The sequence below is a fragment of the Choristoneura fumiferana genome, chromosome 3 (genome assembly GCF_025370935.1).
Source record: "Choristoneura fumiferana chromosome 3, NRCan_CFum_1, whole genome shotgun sequence".
Classification (NCBI taxonomy): Eukaryota; Metazoa; Arthropoda; class Insecta; order Lepidoptera; family Tortricidae; genus Choristoneura; species Choristoneura fumiferana.
In genome coordinates, this window is record NC_133474.1 from 2,114,210 (window position 1) to 2,135,350 (window position 21,141).

Below are 21,141 nucleotides of genomic sequence, written 5' to 3' on the forward strand. Positions count from 1 at the left end.
TGCTGCACGTGTGGTTGACCGTGTCAGAGTTGTCAATGTCAATGTCATGCTTGGCTTGTGTTGGTAGCGCTGACCATAGACAGTCGCGTTCACAATTAGGCACGGTTCGGTCGCACGTGCAGCGTGCAATGACGGCCTCACGGTCCCACCGGAAGACCAGCGCCAGCTCTTGAGCCGGCATTATGCTGAGGTGGGTCCGTTTCGTGAACAGTAACACTGTTTTTTTTTCTCTTTCTTTTATGTAATTATTCTGTCACTGTTCCGAATAAATGTATTTTCTTTCTTTCTTTCTTTCTTTTTTCTTTCTCAAATTTAAGGAGCATACCCACTAAAAACACATCAGCGTTTGTCCACTCTGCCGTTATGGGAGCGCCATGGGATCGCCGACCTTCAACCATGATGCACCCCGTTGTACAAGCCACCCTAGCTTCCCATGTATACACTAATGCCGTAATGACGAAAGAGAGACTAAATCCTACTCTCACATACTGACTCACTTTTTGAAATGGAAATAGAATAATTTATTTGCAAGAATACGGTTAGTTACAGTCTTAAATTATGTTAGGGCATTGGTAAGATTTTTTTTGAATTTAATTATATTATAAATATTATTACGCCAACAATGTATTGCTAAATATTAAGTGTGATAGTAAGCCGGTACAAAAACAAGCGATTCAACGTGATAGGGTACACTTCTAGACTAGTCAGTAAAAAAATAATTTTGGATTAATTCTTACAGTCTCGATTTCTTTTTGTAAACAATATTTTGATGGTTTTAGACACCTATATAAAAATGTTGGCTCACCCCTCCAGAAGAATTATGAAATAGGGGAGGAAATAAACTTAACGGGTTTGATCGAACACAAAAAACCCTACAGTAGGGATTAGTGTACACTTTCAATTATTAAGAGATCACTATCCTCTAAATAAACTTTCTCCAGTTAGTTCAGTCTACTCGTGACCACGGCCGCTGCAATGTAACGTGCAATAATAGTATTTTATGCAACTGTATCGTAATACTGTATCACATGAGTGTTTTAAAGCCTAATTAGGTACAGTTGCATACAATATTTTATCTATATCCATATATTAAATCCTCTATCATGTGTTCAAGAACCATTGAGAATGACCTGCATTAACGAGAACTAGGTAGGTATGTCTGCCCCACGAGCTGCGCCCGCGACGACCTGCTGCTGCACTGATGTATGAAATCTGTATCGTAATGACCATTACGATACAGCCGTGTTCATAATAGAATAAAATGGCATATGCTGGTCATTATCTTTGGTTTTTGAACGCATAATTGAGGATTTACTATATGGGTGTAGATAAACAATTTTGAATTTGAATTTAAACGTCGAAGTAATTTCAAAAATAAATTGCCGCGTTTTAATCCCAGGTCTAACAATATCTATGAGTGAAAACCTCAAGTTTACAATAATTCATAGGATGTAACAAAATAGCAACCCTAGAAGGTGCGCCCGCGCCGCCATTAATGAAGTTGCATCATACGGATGAATTGACGGGAGTTGTATAATAGATAGAGCATTACTGTAGCTGTAACTTTATCGCACTGAGTCAGACTTAAATGACAATACAAGTACAGTCTGTAAAAGAAGCTTGTATTGAAAACGATACTTTTAACAAAAACTTATTGCTTTAAGAATGAACTCGTAGAGTACTGAGAGAGCGAGAAAGAGAAACATTTATGTATTTACATTTATTTGAAACACAAATTTACATTTAGATTTTACATTAGAAGGAAAAAACAAAAAAAAAATGATCCTCGTCTGTGTTGATTGGGCCCAGTATAATGTTGCGTTGCGGTAAGCCGCAACACTGTTTTTCAATAGATCCCATAAGTATATTTTTCAATGGAACTCGAAACGCATTAACGTTTTATGTGGTGTTTGTGATAGTTGGGTCTATGTTGCATATAATCCAATTTGTATGTAATTTGAGGAAGGTGGTTTCTGCATGATAACCATAATATAGGTACTTGTCGCTCAAACGTAGCTGTCGTGCAGGTGTGCTGAAGTTTATTTTTAAATCTTGTAAGAACATTCTTAATCTTAATCTCTTTCCGAATGTTCGTAAGCGAGCACGCACACATACGAGTCTGTTATGCACAACCCAGAAAACTAATAAATTTAATTTAAAATAACCTTCCTTTTTTAAACAGAGCTTAAAATAAAACAAAACTTTATTTTTTTAAATATGTTAAATTTTAATTTAAAACACATGAAATTAACATTAAAATGACGTAAATAAAGTACATTAGGACATTACATTGGGATTAGAATTAAACTAATTTAAAATTATTCATCATCATCATCAACACGTCCACTGCTGAACAAAGGCCTCCTTAGAACGCCACAATGAACGACAACTCGCCACTTGCGTCTACCGGTACCACTACCATGAGTTTACAGTGACCGTACTCGATAGCGACGGCGTAAATTATTTATATAGAGGATAATTTACGCCGTCGCTATCGAGTACGGTCACTGTAAACTCATGGTAGGATGGTAGTGGTGAGTTTACAGTGACCGTACTCGATAGCGACGGCATAAATTATTTATATAGAGGATAATTTACGCCGTCGCTATCGAGTACGGTCACTGTAAACTCATGGTAGTGGTACGGTTTCCCGCAACTCTCACGATTTCGTCAGTCCACCTGGTGGAAGGCCTGCCAACGCTTCGTCTTCCGGTTCGTGGTCGCCACTCGAGGACTATTCTCCCCCAACGGTTATCTGTTCTTCGAGCGATGTGGCCTGCCCATTGCCACTTCAACTTGCATATTTTTCCAGCTATGTCCGTGACTTTGGCTCTTCGACGAATTTCCGTATACCGGATTCTATCGCGCAAAGAAACTCCAAGCATAGTTCTCTCTATAGCTCGTTGCGTGACTCTGAGTCTCTCTAAAAGGCCAACAGTCAAGGACCACGTCTCAGCGCCATAAGTCATCACTGGCAACACACACTGGTCGAAGAATCTAGTCTTCAGGCACTGCGGAATATTGGACGAGAAGATATCACGAAGTTTCCCGAACGCTGCCCATCCAAGTTGGATTCTTCGGGCGACCTCTTTGTCGAAGTTGGAACTACCCAATTGGACAACTTGTCCAAGGTAAACATAGTGGTCAACAACTTCGAGTGTATCGTTCCCAACGATAACCGGCACGGTGTGACATGGACATTTGACATGATTTTTGTCTTGTCCATGTTCATTTTAAGACCCACCTGTTGTGAGACGATATTGAGCTCCTAATTAAAAAAAAATATTGAAATTATTACTAAAATTAAAATAAAATATTTTTAGAGACATTAGTAGGTACAGCTACGAGAATTGCAGTTAAACTATACATAAAACTTGTCTATTTGTCAATTTTCTATACTTAACACATACATACATAAAATCACGCCTCTTTCCCGACGGGGTAGGCAGAGACTACATCCTTCCACTTGCTACGATTCTGGCATACAACTCTCGCTTCCTCTACATTCATCAATCTTTTCATGCATGCACGTCGGTTTAGAGCACTCCTGACCCGACCTTTCTTCAGAACGTCCCAGATTTGATCGTGGTACGTTCGTCTAGGCCTTCCTCTCCCAACGTTCCCATTCACGCTCGTCTTATAGATCTGCTTAGTCAATCTGTTTTCATTCATTCTCTCAACATGCTCAAACCATCCAAGCATCCCTTTCTCAATCCGTGTGACTATACCTTCATTTACACTACAGCGTTCCCTTATCGCACTATCTGAATTCTGTCACTCAATTTCACACCTAACATACTTCTTAACGCTATCATTTCTACCGCATTTATTCTACTCTGATGTCTTTCCTGCCACACCCAACTTTCACTTCCATACATGAGTGTTGGTACCAGCACCCCTGTATGCACAGCCAGACGAGCTCTTTTGGAGATTTTCTGGCTATTCATAAAGGTGTGCAACGCTCCATTCACTACGTTATCAGCCTTTACTCTTCTTTCAATATCACTTTCACACTTTTCATCTCTAGTAAACATAGATCCCAGGTACACAAATTCATTCACTTGCTCCAAGTTTTCGTCACCAATACGGACACACACTTCCGTATTCTATACTTAAACAGCTGCTAAATTAGTTACATATGTATAGTCATATTATGTGTATGAAAATGTTTAAAGCTTCCATTGTTTTTTAAAAGCTTTTATTAAGTGTCACCTGTCCCGATCTTGCAAATTAAGTAGTCCGGCTAGTACCGTCAGACGCGTACCGAAGACGCGTTGCCAACCTAGAGGCCTAAGATGGGACTTAGGCCTCCAGGTTGGTAACGCGTCCGCAATACCCCTGGTATTGCAGATGTTTATGGGCGGTGGTGATCTCTTACCATCAGGAGACCCACTTGCTCGGTTGCCATCCAGTCGAATAAAAAAAAAGAGTAATGTCATTCAGTTACACAATACATTACAAACATTACATTAAATATGCACCCCTCGCCTACGTCCATTCTTCTAAGTGCCAATTTCACTAGTGTGAAAGAACTCCATGAAACTACGTGAGACTCACTCATCCATACTAATATTATAAATGCGAAAGTGTGTCTGTGTGTTTGTCCGTCTTTCACGCCGTAACGGAGTGACGGATCGACGTGATTTTTGGCATAGAGATAGTTTATGGGCCCGAAAGTGACATAGGCTACTTTTTATCCCGGAAAAACGCAGTTCCCGAGGGAACAGCGCGCGATAACCGAATACCACGCGGGCGGAGCCGCGGGCAAAAGCTAGTAAGTATTAAATAATATTGTCCCGTTCTTCTTAGGAGCAGCAGTTTTCCTAGGAAGAAGGGCTAACGGACTACCCCGACACATGACGAGCTAAACTCTATTTAAGACGTGAGTTATCCGGGACAATATTATTAAATAAGAGAAAGAACTCCATTTAAAATTTCCTACACTATCTCATCTTATTGCATTGCTGCTCTCAACCATTGAATCTATTTCAAAGTGGGATTATTGTTTCAAAACAGTGTAATTTAGGTAATTTATAGGCTACTAGCTTTTCCTGCGACTTTTTCTGCTTAGAATTCCTTTATTGCTGTCCTGCGGGAACTATGCTATTTTCCGGGATAAAAACTATATCCTATGTATGGTCGACCAAGAAAGAGCTTTGCTAATTTTTATGACAGCTCCTATTTACTTCAGAAATAAAACAGTAAGGTTGATTGTCATATTGACTTGGGAGTGAAAATAGGCTTTTACGTTTTAAGCGCTACAAATTACATTAAACCTTAGGGTGGTAAACCAATTTTTTGGTGGACTATACTTCCCTGGGCTTCCTAATGTCTTCATACTAAATTTAATTTACAATTGATTCAGCTTTAGCGTGAAGGGAAGAAGTAACAGATATACAAATTTACTGAAAAAATAAAGAAGGTCTATGAGTATAATCACATTTTTCACTTCCCTTTACCCAAAACTACATCCACGCGAAACTGGGGCACATCCCTAGTTATACGTTATGTAAACCACCCGTAAAAATTACTGACGCTGAAAGCTTTCAAACTCCAGCTTTAAGCTGACAGCATTGAGCTGAGGGATAGACGGCGGGAAATTACTTTAAGTGATAAAGAAAATTAAGATTGATTTTTTGCAATCTTTTTGTATTTTTTATTTCAATTCCAAATTTTTTGTTACTTTTACGGTCATCCCGTAAAACCTATATCGAAAGTACAAACTGAAATATAGATGCACAGAAAAACCAGAAAAATAAGACCAGCGCTGGACCAAAAAACCAACCAATCTTAATTTGATTGCTTAATAACGATATCTCTTGTCCGGGTGAGCGGTTAGTTCCGATGGAGTGCCGAAAAGTTTCTCGATGAGGGCTACGGCATAGATGTCGCTAGTGTCGCTGCTTAAGTGGCTAAATAAGAAACAACACAAGCTGAGATATAAGGTGCATAGGAGAAATTCGTGTCTGTATCGTTGTCCAGCGGTGGTGTAGCGGTATAGCACACGGCACGGAATGCCGAGGACCTGGGTTCGATTCCCAGCGCTGGTCTTATTTTTCTGGTTTTTCTGTGCATCTATATTTCAGTTTGTATTTTTGATAAAGAAAAGATTTTGTGTTTTCTTAAGTTTCCTAAGAGTGGTTATAGTAATATATTAGTATCCAGACGTCCTTGGATCGATGAGGCGAAGGACGGTGCGCGCGCATCGGCGCGGGTTCCGCGCAGCGGACCAATCACAGCCCGGGAAATCGTTATACCCTAACACCGTTCCAAATTTGAATGTAATGGCAAGAATTTGCTTTTTTTTAATAATAACCGTTCCAAATTCAAACCGCACGCTGAAAAACGGTAAGAATTTTATTTTTAATATTGAATGGAAGTCAGACAGACAAAGACGAACGAATCATCAAGACGTCGGCAAAATTTGTAACTCTGTAAACTAAATAACGTTCAATTAACAATTTCGTTACGAAGGTCGCTGTTCAGTTTAAATTGGTTGCTTCGATTATCCGATACACTTAGTTCCGATAATCCGGATCGGTGAGCCGAACGCTTCCGATTTTACCCGAACATTCCCGATTACCTAATAAGTATATTATTTTGACGTTAATTAACTCGCACTAATTACGTAAATTAACCTTTGCCCTTCTAGGTTAATAAACTGACTGTTTTTTAACATTATCACATAACAGAGGCAAACGAACTTTTGCATGAGAGTTATCAATCAAAAATTTAACTAAACATTTTCTTCTTCGATGAAATGTAACTAAGGGACATAATAGACACTAATACTTATGTATGAAGGTGCCAGTAATTATTAAAAACCAATAACTGAAAGGGCGTATTACATAATGATATCCTGTAACTATTAGTTGAATGAAAACAATAGAATGACGGGAACGTTCCATTTAACCATTTTAAATTGCTGGCTGGAAATACACTTAAATGAGCCTGGCTGATAAAAACAAAAGTCATTAAAGTAAAAAACGGAAATTCGATTTTCGAAATGCCTTTGTTCTAAATTTGAATGACTTACCCCAGCTGGATCCAGTGCGGCCGAGGAACTGGCCGGTCTCCGAGTTCCACAGGAAGATCCTCAACGACTCCCATTTCCCTAGATCCGGAGGCGGCGAGTAATACTGCTCCACAACCTTAGTCTTGTCCGCCATGTTCTTACTCAGCCAGTCTCTGCCCGACTGCGGTAGCGAATCGATTGTCGGCCAGTTCGCCCCAGTGCCACCTCTCCCCGCTGTGCCTCCCCCTTGGACACCCTTAGAACCCCCTGCAACCCTCTTACGTAATGATTACGTAACAACCTCGGCGCGCGCATGCTAACAGCCCTAGTTTCTGAAAACCCGAACTACAAGACCCCTTCGCCCAGTTGCAGCTTCTCTTGTTAGTTCTAACAATGTATGTGAACAGAACGGTGAGGTAGATCTGCGTAGACTGGTTTCCGAACAGGGTTGCGAAATTACCACTACAGCCAATGCGCTTGGAGAGGACTCTATTTCATTTGACTAATGCTGAATTTCGTTTGAGAATTGTCGGAGCTGGGTTTGGTACGTCTGCTCTGGTCAATGTGTCAGGTTGTTGGTCTTGAAGAATTGATTTGGTATAATCTGCGCAAGATATTTTCTCAGGTCTCACGCGCTTTAAATTTAGGCTTTGCGCACCATTCTAATAAACTAAAATTACCGTAGGTACAAATTAAAACACATTCAATGATCAAAACTATCTGAAATAAAGTAAATAGATTAAAAAGGCAAAAAATAGACTTGAATCTTCGATTGCTAAAAAAAAGATCAATTTTATACAATCTTTTTTGCTGTATGTACTTTTATTGGTTGTAACTTGCACTGTTATTATTCAAAGGCATAATAATATGCGTTTAGTACGTTTCAAACCGATGACATGAACCGTTGGTTAAAGAGTTCCGTCCTACGGAGACGATGCTGGCCGGACCGTCAGAATTTTACTAGGTACCTACCATATCATTGTATTATCACCGGACTTACATAAGTGTACTGAATATCAGCTCAATGGGTTATCAGGAAGTGGTCGAAAAATGGTTTGCTAAATTTAAAAGCGTGACACACAAACATACACGCAAATATCTTTTTTTTTTTCGATTTAAATAGTATAACCTGTGTGCGGTGTGGCCTGTAATACGAGCAAAAAATTAAACCACAGATCCTCCTCGTCAAACTGAACAACATTAGTTCAGCGACTTTTAAAATTTAAAAATAATAGAGTCTTTGAATCTTCCTTTCTTCATACAAATTAAATACTGCTATCAGTGTGGGCCATCCTAGAACACACTGACGTCGCCTGTCACGCTACAAACACCAAGCATTTTGGTTTACATTGCTTCTTCGAATAAACTTAAGAATGTAATAAAAATTAAAAAACTAACTATTTTTAAAAATCGCTGAACTAATGTTGTTCAGTTTGACGAGTATGATCTATGTTTTAATTATTTGCTCGTATTACAGGCCACACCCGGTATAGTTGTAGCAGAAGTGGATGAGCAGTTACAACGATTAAAGTGATTACCTACGTGGGTCCATATTGGCTCGCATGTTTATTGTAAATCCGAATGTAATGTTTATCAGAATTAATCGTTTGTCATAACTCTTTTTTCTCTGAATCCAATTGTTGTTCAGAATTTTTATAAAACAAACCGCACCGAACCTATAGTTTTCTATAGGATGACCATTTAAAAATTTCAGAAAAAATACGGTATGACTAGCGAAGAGTATGCGAACTTTGGCGCTCCGGATCTACTTACACACGACTCTACTGCCAAGGTAATAAGAGAATGTATAGATCATTTCGAGCACCACGAACAACAACTGCTCAGCTTCTTCTGCTGCTGACTGTACCAAGCTTGAAGTAAAAAGCGCATGTGCCAAATTAGTTCATAAATGACATAGCTCTGACATTACTTAAAAAAAAGTATTGTAAATTTTAAAATTAAGAATCTTTAACGGATTAATGAATCTGTGCTATTTTACAAGATTTTATTTAGTTTCAGCTGTCTCGTTGTCAGTCTGTCTTTCTGTATGTCTGTAATCAAATCTTGCAAGTTAAATTTGACCAAATTTCAGTAGTCAGATTTACTTGAAATTTAGATTACCTACTTATGTAAATTACGTGACAATACAATAATCTAGTAGTGACATCCTGGTGGTTTGGCGAGGATCGTCTTCGCTGGACGGTAACTCTTTAACGGTTAATGGCATCGACTTGAAATTTGGTATGGAAATTTAGTTTAGTTTAGTTTGGACAATGCAAGTAAAGTCGACAAAAAGTAGGTACAGTCGCAAAAAAGCTTGTATTAAAAAATATACGAAAGATTATTTGTTAAAGAATATTTAGTCACTTCGCTGGCGTTTTGTACTAACTTGATTTTTTGATAGAGTCGTTTTCAAACAAATGAATAAATTAATGACAAAGCTAAGAATTTACTAAAATTATTAAATCTTCTTCACGGCTTTATCTAATCCAGTTAAAAATACGCCTGTTACAGTTTTATTGATCGACTTTAAATCTTACAACTGAACAAAATAAGGTTTGCTAATTTTAAGTCACATAAATGGAAAATAATACTTTATGCAAGTTAAAACGCATCAACGTCACTAAAGTCCTATCTAAATAAAATAAAAAACATGATATTTTTTAATTCAATTCCGCCCCGTTTCATCACTTTAGATAGAAATCTCAACTTGCATATTGCCACAAGAAAAAAAAAAGTCACCAAAGTGACAAGTAAAATCCGGGCTCGCGGTTCGACTGCCGTCGCCATCTTTAATAAAATATGGATGGGAAATCCCAGAGGGTTACTTTTTTCTTTTCAAGGGGTTTTATGTAGGAAAATCCCACCCGATACATTTGAATAGGCCTGGGAGTTTTACTAGTATTTTGGAATAAGTATAAAATTAGAAAATTTCTTACTTATACTGTGGAATTATAAAAAAATACCGCTCTTACGCAGTTCCTCAATTAGTTCAAAGTGTTGTTTTAAAAATAAATATCACGGGACAATTCACACCAATTGACCGAAACCATTTATTTTTCAGAATTGCTATAAAACAAACCTAACCTAACCTATAGAGTTCTACAGGTGACCACTTAAAAAAATATGAAAAATGTACGGTTTCAGCGGAAAAAAAAACATGACTAACAATAATTATGACAAACATTACATATGACTTATACAATTATGGCAGTCAAAAGGATCCCGGTAAAAAATATTTGATTACTCATGATTCTGCACAAGAAAAACCATAATTTTGCTTATTTTTTTTAAATGTTAAATGTCCCACTTTACTTTTATATGAAAATTCCTAGCAAATTAAAAATTTCTTAGTTTCTCTTAGTTGGTAATAAAATAAACACTTTGTAGGGCTTAAATATTTTTATTCTTTTACAATTGCATTACCTACTAAAAGCATAATGTAACTAGTGAATAAATTATTAGATCTAGATTATTGAATACCTATAAGTATATCTTAACCAAAGAAAATAATGAAATTTCGGACTAAAACAATGTTCCAATAGAAATTTTTTAGGAAGAGATCACATCAAGAGACAAGAAAATAATGAGAACGTCATACATAAGTTAGCGACAAATAATTCGCAAATTATAGAGAGAACACATTGAAAAATTTCGCCGTGAAATGGGAGTTGCGAGGTGGTTAAGCGGTACAGCACGAGCCCCGGAATGGCGAAGATCCAGTTTCGATTCCTGGCTATCAGCATCTCTTTTCTGATTTTTTCAAATGTGTTCTAAATACAGTATGTTTAAGTAATATAGGGACAACTTCTCAAGAAAACTAATCTTCTTTGTAATATTAAACTGAGAAATCGTACTGGCAAATACAATAAATAACTACATACATTCCTAAAATTTTCTACAAGCAAACTTTTATATGATAAAATTTGCTTTACGTTACAAATCAGGCGTTACAAATCAGTCTTATCAGTTTTCTCTAGAGTAGCAGGACCCAAGTCACCTTTTGCTGCATTTGGCTTCGTCCAAGCTTGGCACACACATGTAGGGCCCTGATTTCCAGTTTGACCCCCTGAGACTTGGAACCCACTCGCCTGGCTCCCAGTCTGCGAGCCTCCAGACCCTTGAAACTGTCCAGACGTCATGTCTTGACCCACATATTGCCCTGTAGCTTGATTTTGCCCTTGGAACTGGCTGTTTTGCCCTGTATACTGTCCGTTTGACTGATTCTGTCCTTGGAATTGGCTCTGACTAGGGTATTGGTTCTGCCCAGTCTGAACTTGGCCTTGCTGCTGGTTTTGACCTTGGTATATTCCGTTCCCTTGCTGAGTTTGGCCTTGGAACTGTCCCGCATTCTGAGGGTATTGGTACTGGCCTTGTAATTGGCTTTGAGTGCCACCATTTTGGACAGGGTATTGATTCACAGGATATGTAGGTTGAGGATAGGTTCCTGGTACGTTGTTTTGAGGATACGTTCCTACATTTTGAGGGTAGTTAGCTTGATTCTGGCCTTGGTATTGTCCTTGATACTGGCCCTGCCCTTGGTAGCTTCCTTGCTGATTCCACTGTTGGTACTGAGGGTACTGGTAGTTCTGTTGCGTGTTGGCTGGGTATTGCTGGGTGGTGGTTTGTATGGGTCTATTTTTATGGCTGTGCACGATGTCTATGACTCCTCCGATGATTTTTTCGGGTATGTGCAGGGCGGTTCTCGGGTCTATGTGTGACGTCGCATGATGTAGTGTTGCCGCTAAAATAAGCTGTAATAAAGAATGCTAATAAGTGGTTTGGAAAATTGGAAAAATTAGTATGATTATTAAATTTCCATATTTAATAAAATATTGTCTAGCATGTTGCTTGGAACTTGATCCGGAGTTTTACTAAAGCCCAAGGAAATTCCCAAAAAATACATCGTGGTTTTAGATATTTATTTGTATGAAGAACACTCGGGACAAACTTTGTCTCTAAACTTATACTTCGTTTTTTTAGCATTAGAAAAGAAGGTAAGCAATCTTGACGTGTCTTTTTATTGAAAAACACTTTTAAAAATAAGTCACAGCAAATATGTAACAATTAGCAAGGACGTATGATCATTTACATACTTTTGATATCATAAGTAAGTAAAGACGTCTAGATTGTTTACCCTTTTCCTAATGCTAAAAAAACGAAGCATTTTTTTGACGAAGAGTTTTTTGGATTACACACGCATATTTCGCTCCCGTTGGAAATTTAAGAGGAAAGTAACACAGTATTCGCGCAATCCAGTCGTCTACGTACAAATTTAATTCACTTCAGTTTAGCCGTTTCAGCGTGAAATAAATAAACTTGAGCCGTGTAATAATTTCTACTTTCCGTTTTTCTTTTTTTCTATACTTTCTATTTTTAGTTTGCATGGGTTATTTACAGGTTTATGAAATGGCCAAGTTGATACCTAAACAGTTATTTCGTGCCAGCAATTTAAAAGTAATATTTTTATTAAAGAAAACTCACTAGCACGGAGATTTCGCGTAGTCCTTCCATGTTTCCAAACTCAAGGCTTCGGTAGTATCGGTTCGATTGCCGAAAGTGCATCCTTGGGGCACTCTTTATACCCAGATGGCCGGAAATAACTGGGCTGCCAAAATAAATTATATTCAAGACAGTGCGCAAGGATCGAGGGTTGGCAAAAATGGTCGGATTAAAGTGTTTGTGTCCACTAACGAATCTAACTATAGTTGTAGAATTAAGGTAGACGTCCTAGTGCTGGCCACTGTATCAGTAGTTGCTTTATATAATTTTATCTACATGCATATCATAACTTCCCTATTATATGTTCAGAAACGACTATCAAATGGCCTTTATTAAGAAACCTGGTATCTGTGAGTGCATCTTAATTTTCGCATTAAAGTACAGTGCATCTTAATGTTTACATTAAAGTATCGGTAATACTTTTTTTAACAATGCATATCTGTACATATTGTAGAAAACTTATGACATGCATGTAGACAATAATAATTATTCAGTCAAAGTCAGTCAAAGTCAAAGTCAAAGTCAAAATACAGGCCATATCTGAACATATTATAGAAAACGTATGATATGCATGTAGATAAAGTTACGTATGCGGCTATACATAATTAGGCATTATGCACCAGCCACATAAATAACTATTATGACATTAGCAATAAAAGTGATAGCAGGGTGTCATCTATTGGTCATTCATTATAAATATTATGAAGGTGCTAATTAAATAACTGTAAACCTCCGACACCTTCAAGGTTATTTTTTTGTCTTACTTAATTACTTAAAAATATTCGTATGTTTTGCCACAATAGTAGAGAGGCCAAATTCTTAGAAGTCAGGATTCTGAAATACACGCTTTATATTTTATAAATGCCTATATATTAACGTAAATTTTGAAACTCACACAAATTTAGAATTTGTAGAGTGATGACTTGTAAAGGCACTGTAGAGTTAGGGACGTATAGAGCCAGAAGTTTACAATTTTTAGTTTTTTTTTATGCTTGTACGAAGCACCTAACTTTTTTGCGAATTCAGTATTGATTACATAATTAAATTCCAATTTTATGATCTAAACTACCACATTATACCTATTTGTTTACAGTTTACTTATTTATTTTATTTGTTTATTTTTAATTATCAATATAACGTTAGTTTAATGACAGTGTTTAGTTTAATTAAATTATATTTAATGAATTAATTTAATTTACTTTCACTTAATTTTAATTTTGTAATTTGACATGTATTACTATGTGACATTTTAAACAGTTTTTTTTTAGAGTCAGGTCTTATTCAATCAGGACTTATACTTGTTTACTTAGGATTTGTAGAGCTAGGGCTTTTAGAGCTATAATTTGTAAAGTTAGACTACGGTAGTACTATTAGTTATTCTGTGGCTAGACCTCGTTTATGTAGAGTCAAGGGCTTGGATCTTCTTGAGATTTGATAAACTTTTAACAGTGATTGTGAATTTCGGTAACCGATATTGTATGAAACGAGCTTCTGCCTGCGACTTTGTCTGAGAAGCCCCGTAAAGTGCCTGCGGGAGCTGTACAATTTTCGGGATAAAAACGTATCTAAAGGATTTTTTATATTTCTCCAGTTTTTGCCAACCCTAGCTGGGCTGCGCGTGCGCGGGTGATCGAAGACGTCGGTGCGAGGTATCTCGCCCTTTGACAGGCCCCGCTATAGCCGGGGCTTAACGGGCGAAGAGAAATTATCGACACAGTACTAAAAAAAAGTGTTTGGCCAGTGAATTCGAAAAATGACTCACGAAATGAAAGATGTGCTCGGTTATCTCGATAGTATAGAATACGCGTACCTAGGCGAGAGAGATCCGCTTAGACTTGAAACTCAAACATGTGATTTAAGACTAAGCTAGATCCTAATATTTTACAGTATGTTAATTGGCACATTATAAAATAATGAAAATTCAAAAATATAATGGACTAAATATATAATGATTTATGATGTAGGTAACTTTAATAAGGCAAACTTTTTTTACGGTGCAAATTAAAAATTGGTTTAAGTTAGGTTTATTTAAAAGCAACCCTATAATGAGGGCTATCGCGAGTGAATTCGCCGCTAGAGGCGCTAGTGTAGCGTGAGGTCTCCGAAATGTCAAATCTCATAGTTTTTGGGTAAGCTACGCGGGTTTATTTATAATAAGATTTTTTTTGTGAATATTTTGCATAACCTGAAATTAGTTATGGCAATTATGCGTTACGGGGCAATGAATGTCTGTGATTAGAGACAGTTTTGTCTTTCGGAAACTTTTGTCCTCCCTTTTTTCCGAACAAAACGGGACTAAGCAACACTGTGGTTGCTGGATATTTTTATGGTACGGTTTTAAGTTGTTTTAAATATGATTTTAATCTAAACTTTGTTTTAACGGCCGTAATAACAGACTCTGAAAGCCCCACTTAAAAACCTCACGCAACAGTGCGCCATCTAGTGAGACAAAAAACGATAGCCCTCATTCTGACAATTTCTAAGAAAAAATACATAAGTCAGGTATATCATCAAAAAAACCATTTTTATTTTCTCCGTGACTCTTTTTGAACTTTATGCAGTTTGACACGCAACCTTTTAAAATATCGATAACTTAGGAAGTATCGATTCGAAACCCGCCCCGTTCGGCCCGTATCAGTGTCGTGATTGACCCGGCGCCCGCGCATACGAATTTGCTCCTCGAACTTTTGTTTATTTGCCTCTTAAGGAGCCTACGAGTGTTTCTTTTAATATTAATAAAAACAATAACGCGTAATAAATTAACACGCATGAATAAAAATGAAAAGGACCTACGTAAAAGCAATTTATCCTGAGGCCCAAGTCAAATTTCGATACCTAGTTAGAATTAGAAACTTAATGTCAATTAGTAAAAGTTTGGGCTTTACGAGGTTACGGTTGTTTTTAGCACAAGTAAATTCACCCTTTCAGTCAAAAAACTCTTTAAATCGCTGCAGCCATTTAAAAAAAATCCGATATACTGAGAACCTCTCTTTTCTAAAGTTAGGTAAAAATCATTCTGCCGTCTCGCAGCACGGCCCTTTAAGCTGTCAACATCCACAGTAACTCTGCCTGTTTCTCGGAAGCGATCCGTTTAACCGCGAATTTATTTAATCGATGGCCGTCGAGAACCTTTAACGTATTGTTCACGCGTCACGGAGCTAACTGTTGTTTAATATCCAGTGGCGTGTCGCCGTAATAATTTGGGCACTGGACCATACTGGGGTGGGCACGGCCCAACCGACCCCCCCCCCTATATACAAATGGCAACTATGGTTAACAATAATATTCATTGTAATTATAATTATATTGATTAAACAGTTGAGTGGAGTTGAATTCGCCTATTGTATGTATACAATTTCCGCTGATTATTAATATTTTTCAACTCTTGATCACCGATTAAAAATAATCCTGTACAAAGTTTTTTTTAAGATAATAGGCATAGTAAAGTCATGTAATATGCTATGTTAATCTTAATAGGTCTGGTTGTATCCAGTTTCCACGTCAACTGGAGGTCGGTCAGAGGAAGCCGTCTCTAACGCAATCAGCGCTTCCTTTGGGATACAGACAGACGGACAATCGTATCAGGCCAAGGTATTCCTTACTAAAAACAGTTGATCATTATCCTACTAAACTATACTCGGTTTGGATAGATATTTAACTGAATGTAAACAAACTTCAGATGCCAGATGGGGGTACATTCAAGGATTTTAAACATTTTACTTATGTATCATTGTAATACAAACTAGACTAGTGTATTTCAATACAGAAATGTAAATGTTTAGATAGTTTAATGAGGGAATTTCAATATTTAAAATACCAATTGACGTTTTTTTGTTTACATCATCATCATCATCATCCCAGCCTATATACGTCCCACTGCTGGGCACAGGCCTCCTCTCAGAACAAGAGGGCTTGGGATATAGTTCCCACGCGGGCCCAGAAGCACTAAATAAAGACCCCAAAGACCCCAAAAACTCCAAACTAAAAACCAATCATAATTTGATTGCTTAGTAGCGACATCTCTTGTCTGGGTGAGCGGTTGGTTCCGAAAGAGTGTGACGTCTCTCGATGAGAGCGGAACATAGATGTCGCTAGTGCTGCTGCATAAGTAGCGTAGTAGAAATAAGCAACCTGAGATATGTATGCATAGGAAAAATCGTGTCTAGATTCCTGTCCAGCGGTGGTGTAGGGTTATAGCACGCAGCACGGCTTGCTGAGGACCTCGGTTCGATTCCCAGCGCTGGTCTCTTTTTCTGGTTTTTCTGTGCATCCATGTCTCAGTTTGTATTTTCGACACTAAATAAACCCAACCTGATTTAAAGTATCTCCAGTATTCTCCTTTCGATTCTGAACTTTCAGGTTTTCAGTAATTAATTAACACCTTGTACGTTTTAGACTTCTTAGTAACGTACATTTATGACCTTGAGTGTACTATGTCAAAGATGTATCAAGCATGGGTAATACGCGAAGGCATGTAAGTAACCCATATTAGGTTAGTTATATCGATGGTGGAAGTCTCAATTGGCGTAAGGGACAAAATACCGAAAATCACTTTTAAACATAGAAAATTACAGTTTTTTTTTCTCTGTCGATTGGTAGTATTCAAGTTACGATACACCCCTTATTTTTGCTGTTATCAACATTTATTATTTTAAAATAAAATAGCTTAAGGGACATGATATAAAATATTTGAGCTGAAAAATGGCGTAAATGTATTATTTTTTTAATATTTAAGTCGTAAGGGGCTGTGGCAGTCTCATATGTCCTTTACGACTCGACTCATGACGTTAAAAAAAAACCAACAAATATAATAAAAGGGCGTATGGGTCAATTATTGTTTCATTGTCCTTTACACCCCAACATTTTATAACGAATAAGATAAAAATGCAAGAAGTTGTTGGGCGTAACCTTACCGCCTGTACCTATTTCTTGTACCTAACATCAAAATACTAACGCGTCTACCTACCTTCCACGCTCCCAGCGTTGCACATTCGGTCAGTCGTGTCAGACACGTCAAACACGGAGGACGTATTTGATTGCCTACGTTTGTTCTTTGTCAACGCGCGTATTTTTTTATAAGATGCCAAAAGCAAAACAAAAAAAGAAGATTAAGTTGATGGATCCCCTAATGGCTTGACGTCGAGCTAACATTTCCATAATGGAATTTCAGTCAAGGATGTTGAGGTAAATTTCTCTTAGCTACTTTGTTTATTTTAAGCTACTAAGTTACAGATCCTAATAAAGGAAGCCTGTGCCCAGCAGTGGGACGTATATAGGCCGAGATGATGATGCATACATAATAATAATTGGCCTGTATAATTAATTATGTATGTTGAGGGTTATAAATGGTATAATCGGAACGTCGTAAGGGACATTAAAAGACAGCAATTTATAAAATAATAAATACTTTTATGGGCGTAAGGGGTATAAAAAGCAAGAGCTAGAGTAAATTGTCGGTCGTAAGGGGCAGTAGCAAACAGACATTTAAAAAAAGGTGTAATTGGTACATCGTAAGGGGCATTAAACAACAGCAACTTATAAAATAAGGAATACTCTTATGGGCGTAAGGGACATCAAAAGCTAAAACTAGAGTAAATTGTTAGTCGTAAGGGACAGTAACAAACAGACATTTTAAAAATTGAGGTTACTTTATGGGTGTAAGGGGCACTTAAAGCAAAATACCTTGCTTGTTTCTTTTAGTTCATTAAAATACCTTGATAATGTTAGGTCGTAGGAGGCATCAAAACAGATGGTTTTTAGAACTTGTAGTGATTGAAACAACAACTCAAGCAAGCATACTCCCAAATGTGCAAGAAGTAGTGCAAGAAAGCGTGCAAGAAAGCATGCAAGCAAGCAAGCATGTACCTAAGCAACCACCTAAGCAGGCTTGCAAGTGAGCATGTAATTTTGACAATCAAATCAACAAACATGCAATTTTATCGGCCTGGGTTAGATGAACATCGCGGGTTACCCCGATCTCGCGATGACCGGTCTATGGTATCTCCTCCAGCGCTCATGAAGCGGGCTGGCGTCCCACTCCCTCACAGCTGCAATCAGTGTGTTAGAGGAAGCATAAATAGTGCAAGCATGCATGCAAGCAAGCGTGACGCCAGAAGGCAAGCATGCATGCAAACAACAAATCAAGCAGAATACTCCCAAATGTGCAAGAAATGTTCATCATGTCAGCCGAAAGACGTCCACTGCTGGACATAGGCCTCCTCCAAGGCTCTCCACTCAGACCGCATGCAAGCAAGCAAGCAAGCATGTAAGCAATAATGCAAGCAAGCAGAGTTAGTACGCGTGGTGGGGTGAAAATCATTTCATCATCATCGTCATCAACAACATCATTTAGTTCGTTCTCGGGCTATGCCCTTTTCCGGGATACTATTTCTATTTTCCCGATAAAAACATATTCCATACCCTCTGAGCTTTTTAACAAGGCATCTTAGGACCACTCTCAGCTATGTCAACCAAACACACTGGTCATTGACTTCACATCGGAATTTGGACCACTGGAAGCTTCAATCCCAAGAGTCGGTTACGAGTGATCTCTTTCTCAAATGGTACCTAACTGCACCGTTGAAAGGTATACAAGCGTCAACAACTTCGACCGGGACTATTACGGAGTATAAACTTTCATCTTCGTGAGTCCTGTTATTTTGGGGTCGAAATTACGGGTCATGAGTGCGAGGTCGGTTCGTGACTACAATGCGTCGGCCAAGTGATGAAGTTCGTATACGAGATGCCTCGTCCTTTTAGTGCATCCCAAGCAGCGGTAGTTCGGAGGATCCACTCGTGACTTGCACAGCAATACTTCGTGCCTCCTGTCGACGGACACTGTTTTCTACTCCGAAACTTCGATTACCGATAGTAACTCCCGTGGAGAGCCTGATAAGCCCGTCTATGAATGAGACTCTCGAGTCTTAAATCAAGAAAAGGTTATATTTCAGTTTCTGTTAACTTAACTTATTATTCTACACATTTAAAGAAAATGTTACAAATTACATATTTTTAAGGGGACGTGCAAAATTATGGCTTTGCGCGTTATTTTAAATAATTAAAGTGGTTCTTTGAGTTAATTCACTATTTTTTTTAATTTTCTACAGGAACTTACGTCCAAATATGTAGCAAATAAAATATAAAATGTCCTATAAGACCAAAAATCGGTTACTACATTATTTATTTATTACGGTTTATGGGTGTAAGGGGCTATGACACCCGTATGTCACGGGCGTAAGGGACAGCTATTTTTCTTATTAAGCTTTTTACGAAAATGTCTATAGTTTCACGTTGAAAAGCAAGAAAATTCAGATTTTACGTAATTATAACGTCCTGCTAAGTTAAACATTAACAATGCTGTGAGGGTTTGAAAATTACCAAAAACTTCTTTTCGCTCTCCTGAAAAGTAGCATTTTGTCCCTTACGTCAATTGAGACTTCCACCATCGATATGTTTCCAAGGTAAAGGTTACTGCAAATCAACAATAACAGTATATCATATAAATCTCGGTCAGGTATCACGGCCCGAGCGAGGGGGCGGTGGACCGCGTTATGCAGAAGATGACATATTTATTGATAGGTAAGTATTTAAAACAGTTTTTTTATCTATTATGATTGGTTTTTTGGAGTCTTTTTGTATTTTTTATTTCAACTCCAAATTTGTTACTTTTACGGGTATCCCGTGAAACCATATCGAAAATACAAACTGAGACATGGATGCACAGAAAAACCAGAAAAAGAGACCAGCGCTGGGAATCGAACCCAGGTCCTCAGCAATCCGTGCTGCGTGCTATAACCCCTACACCACCGCTGGACAGGAATCTAGACACGAATTTTTCCTATGCATACATATCTCAGGTGCTGCTGCATAAGTAGCGTAGTAGAAATAAGCAACCTGAGATATGTATGCATAAGAAAAATTCGTGTCTAGATTCCTGTCCAGCGGTGGTGTAGGGGTTATAGCACGCAGCACGGTTTGCTGAGGACCTGGGTTTGATTCCAGCGCTGGTCTCTTTTTCTGGTTTTTCTGTGCATCCATGTCTCAGTTTGTATTTTCGATATAGTTTTTTTATCTATTTTTTTTTCAAACATATTTTAACGAGGCTTTATATTATAAAGCCCCTCCCGCCCCTGTACCGCATCGTAACGTTTTAGAAGACCGCCTCTCCCCCCAAATTCTTCTTCTTCTTCAAGTGCCACTCCATTACTGAAGGTTGGCAGTCAGCTCCTTGTATCTTTTTCTTGTCAAGCNAGGCTTTATATATAAAGCCTCCCGCCCCTGTACCGCATCGTAACGTTTTAGAAGACCGCCTCTCCCCCCAAATTCTTCTTCTTCTTCAAGTGCCACTCCATTACTGAAGGTTGGCAGTCAGCTCCTTGTATCTTTTCTTGTCAAGCGCCAATGTGAACGTTGCTCGACGGTCTTGATCCCTGTCCACTCCCTGATGTTACGGAAACAAGATACGTCTACTGTCTACCCAGGCACATTCCTCATCATGATGGTCTGCAGGAGGGAATACCGCTCATGCCGCAGTACATGTCCGAGATGCGTTACAGGGGCGGTGGGGCGGGAGGTTCAAACTGCGTTACGTCAACAGTGTTTAAGTAACAAGTACAATATACTAT

General features: G+C 38.2%; 2 protein-coding genes across 2 annotated transcripts in view; both read right to left on the minus strand.

The window, feature by feature from the left end:
- Nucleotides 1–7,224, minus strand: part of LOC141445703 (sodium/potassium-transporting ATPase subunit beta-2-like) — a 32,200-nt gene extending 24,976 nt beyond the window's left edge. The window contains exon 1 of the mRNA XM_074111592.1: nucleotides 7,037–7,224. Within this exon, the coding sequence (XP_073967693.1) occupies nucleotides 7,037–7,169 (133 nt within the window). The 5' untranslated portion in view covers nucleotides 7,170–7,224. The remainder of the gene's footprint in view (nucleotides 1–7,036) is intronic.
- A 3,185-nt stretch (nucleotides 7,225–10,409) lies between these two features.
- On the minus strand, nucleotides 10,410–12,608 carry LOC141426341 (uncharacterized). Its single transcript, XM_074085190.1, has 2 exons — nucleotides 12,500–12,608; nucleotides 10,410–11,769 (listed from the first exon to the last, which is right to left on the minus strand). Exons 1-2 carry the CDS (start codon nucleotides 12,578–12,580, stop codon nucleotides 10,966–10,968), a joined length of 885 nt encoding a protein of 294 aa, XP_073941291.1. The 5' UTR covers nucleotides 12,581–12,608; the 3' UTR covers nucleotides 10,410–10,965.
- Between the last annotated feature and the right edge of the window lie 8,533 nt (nucleotides 12,609–21,141).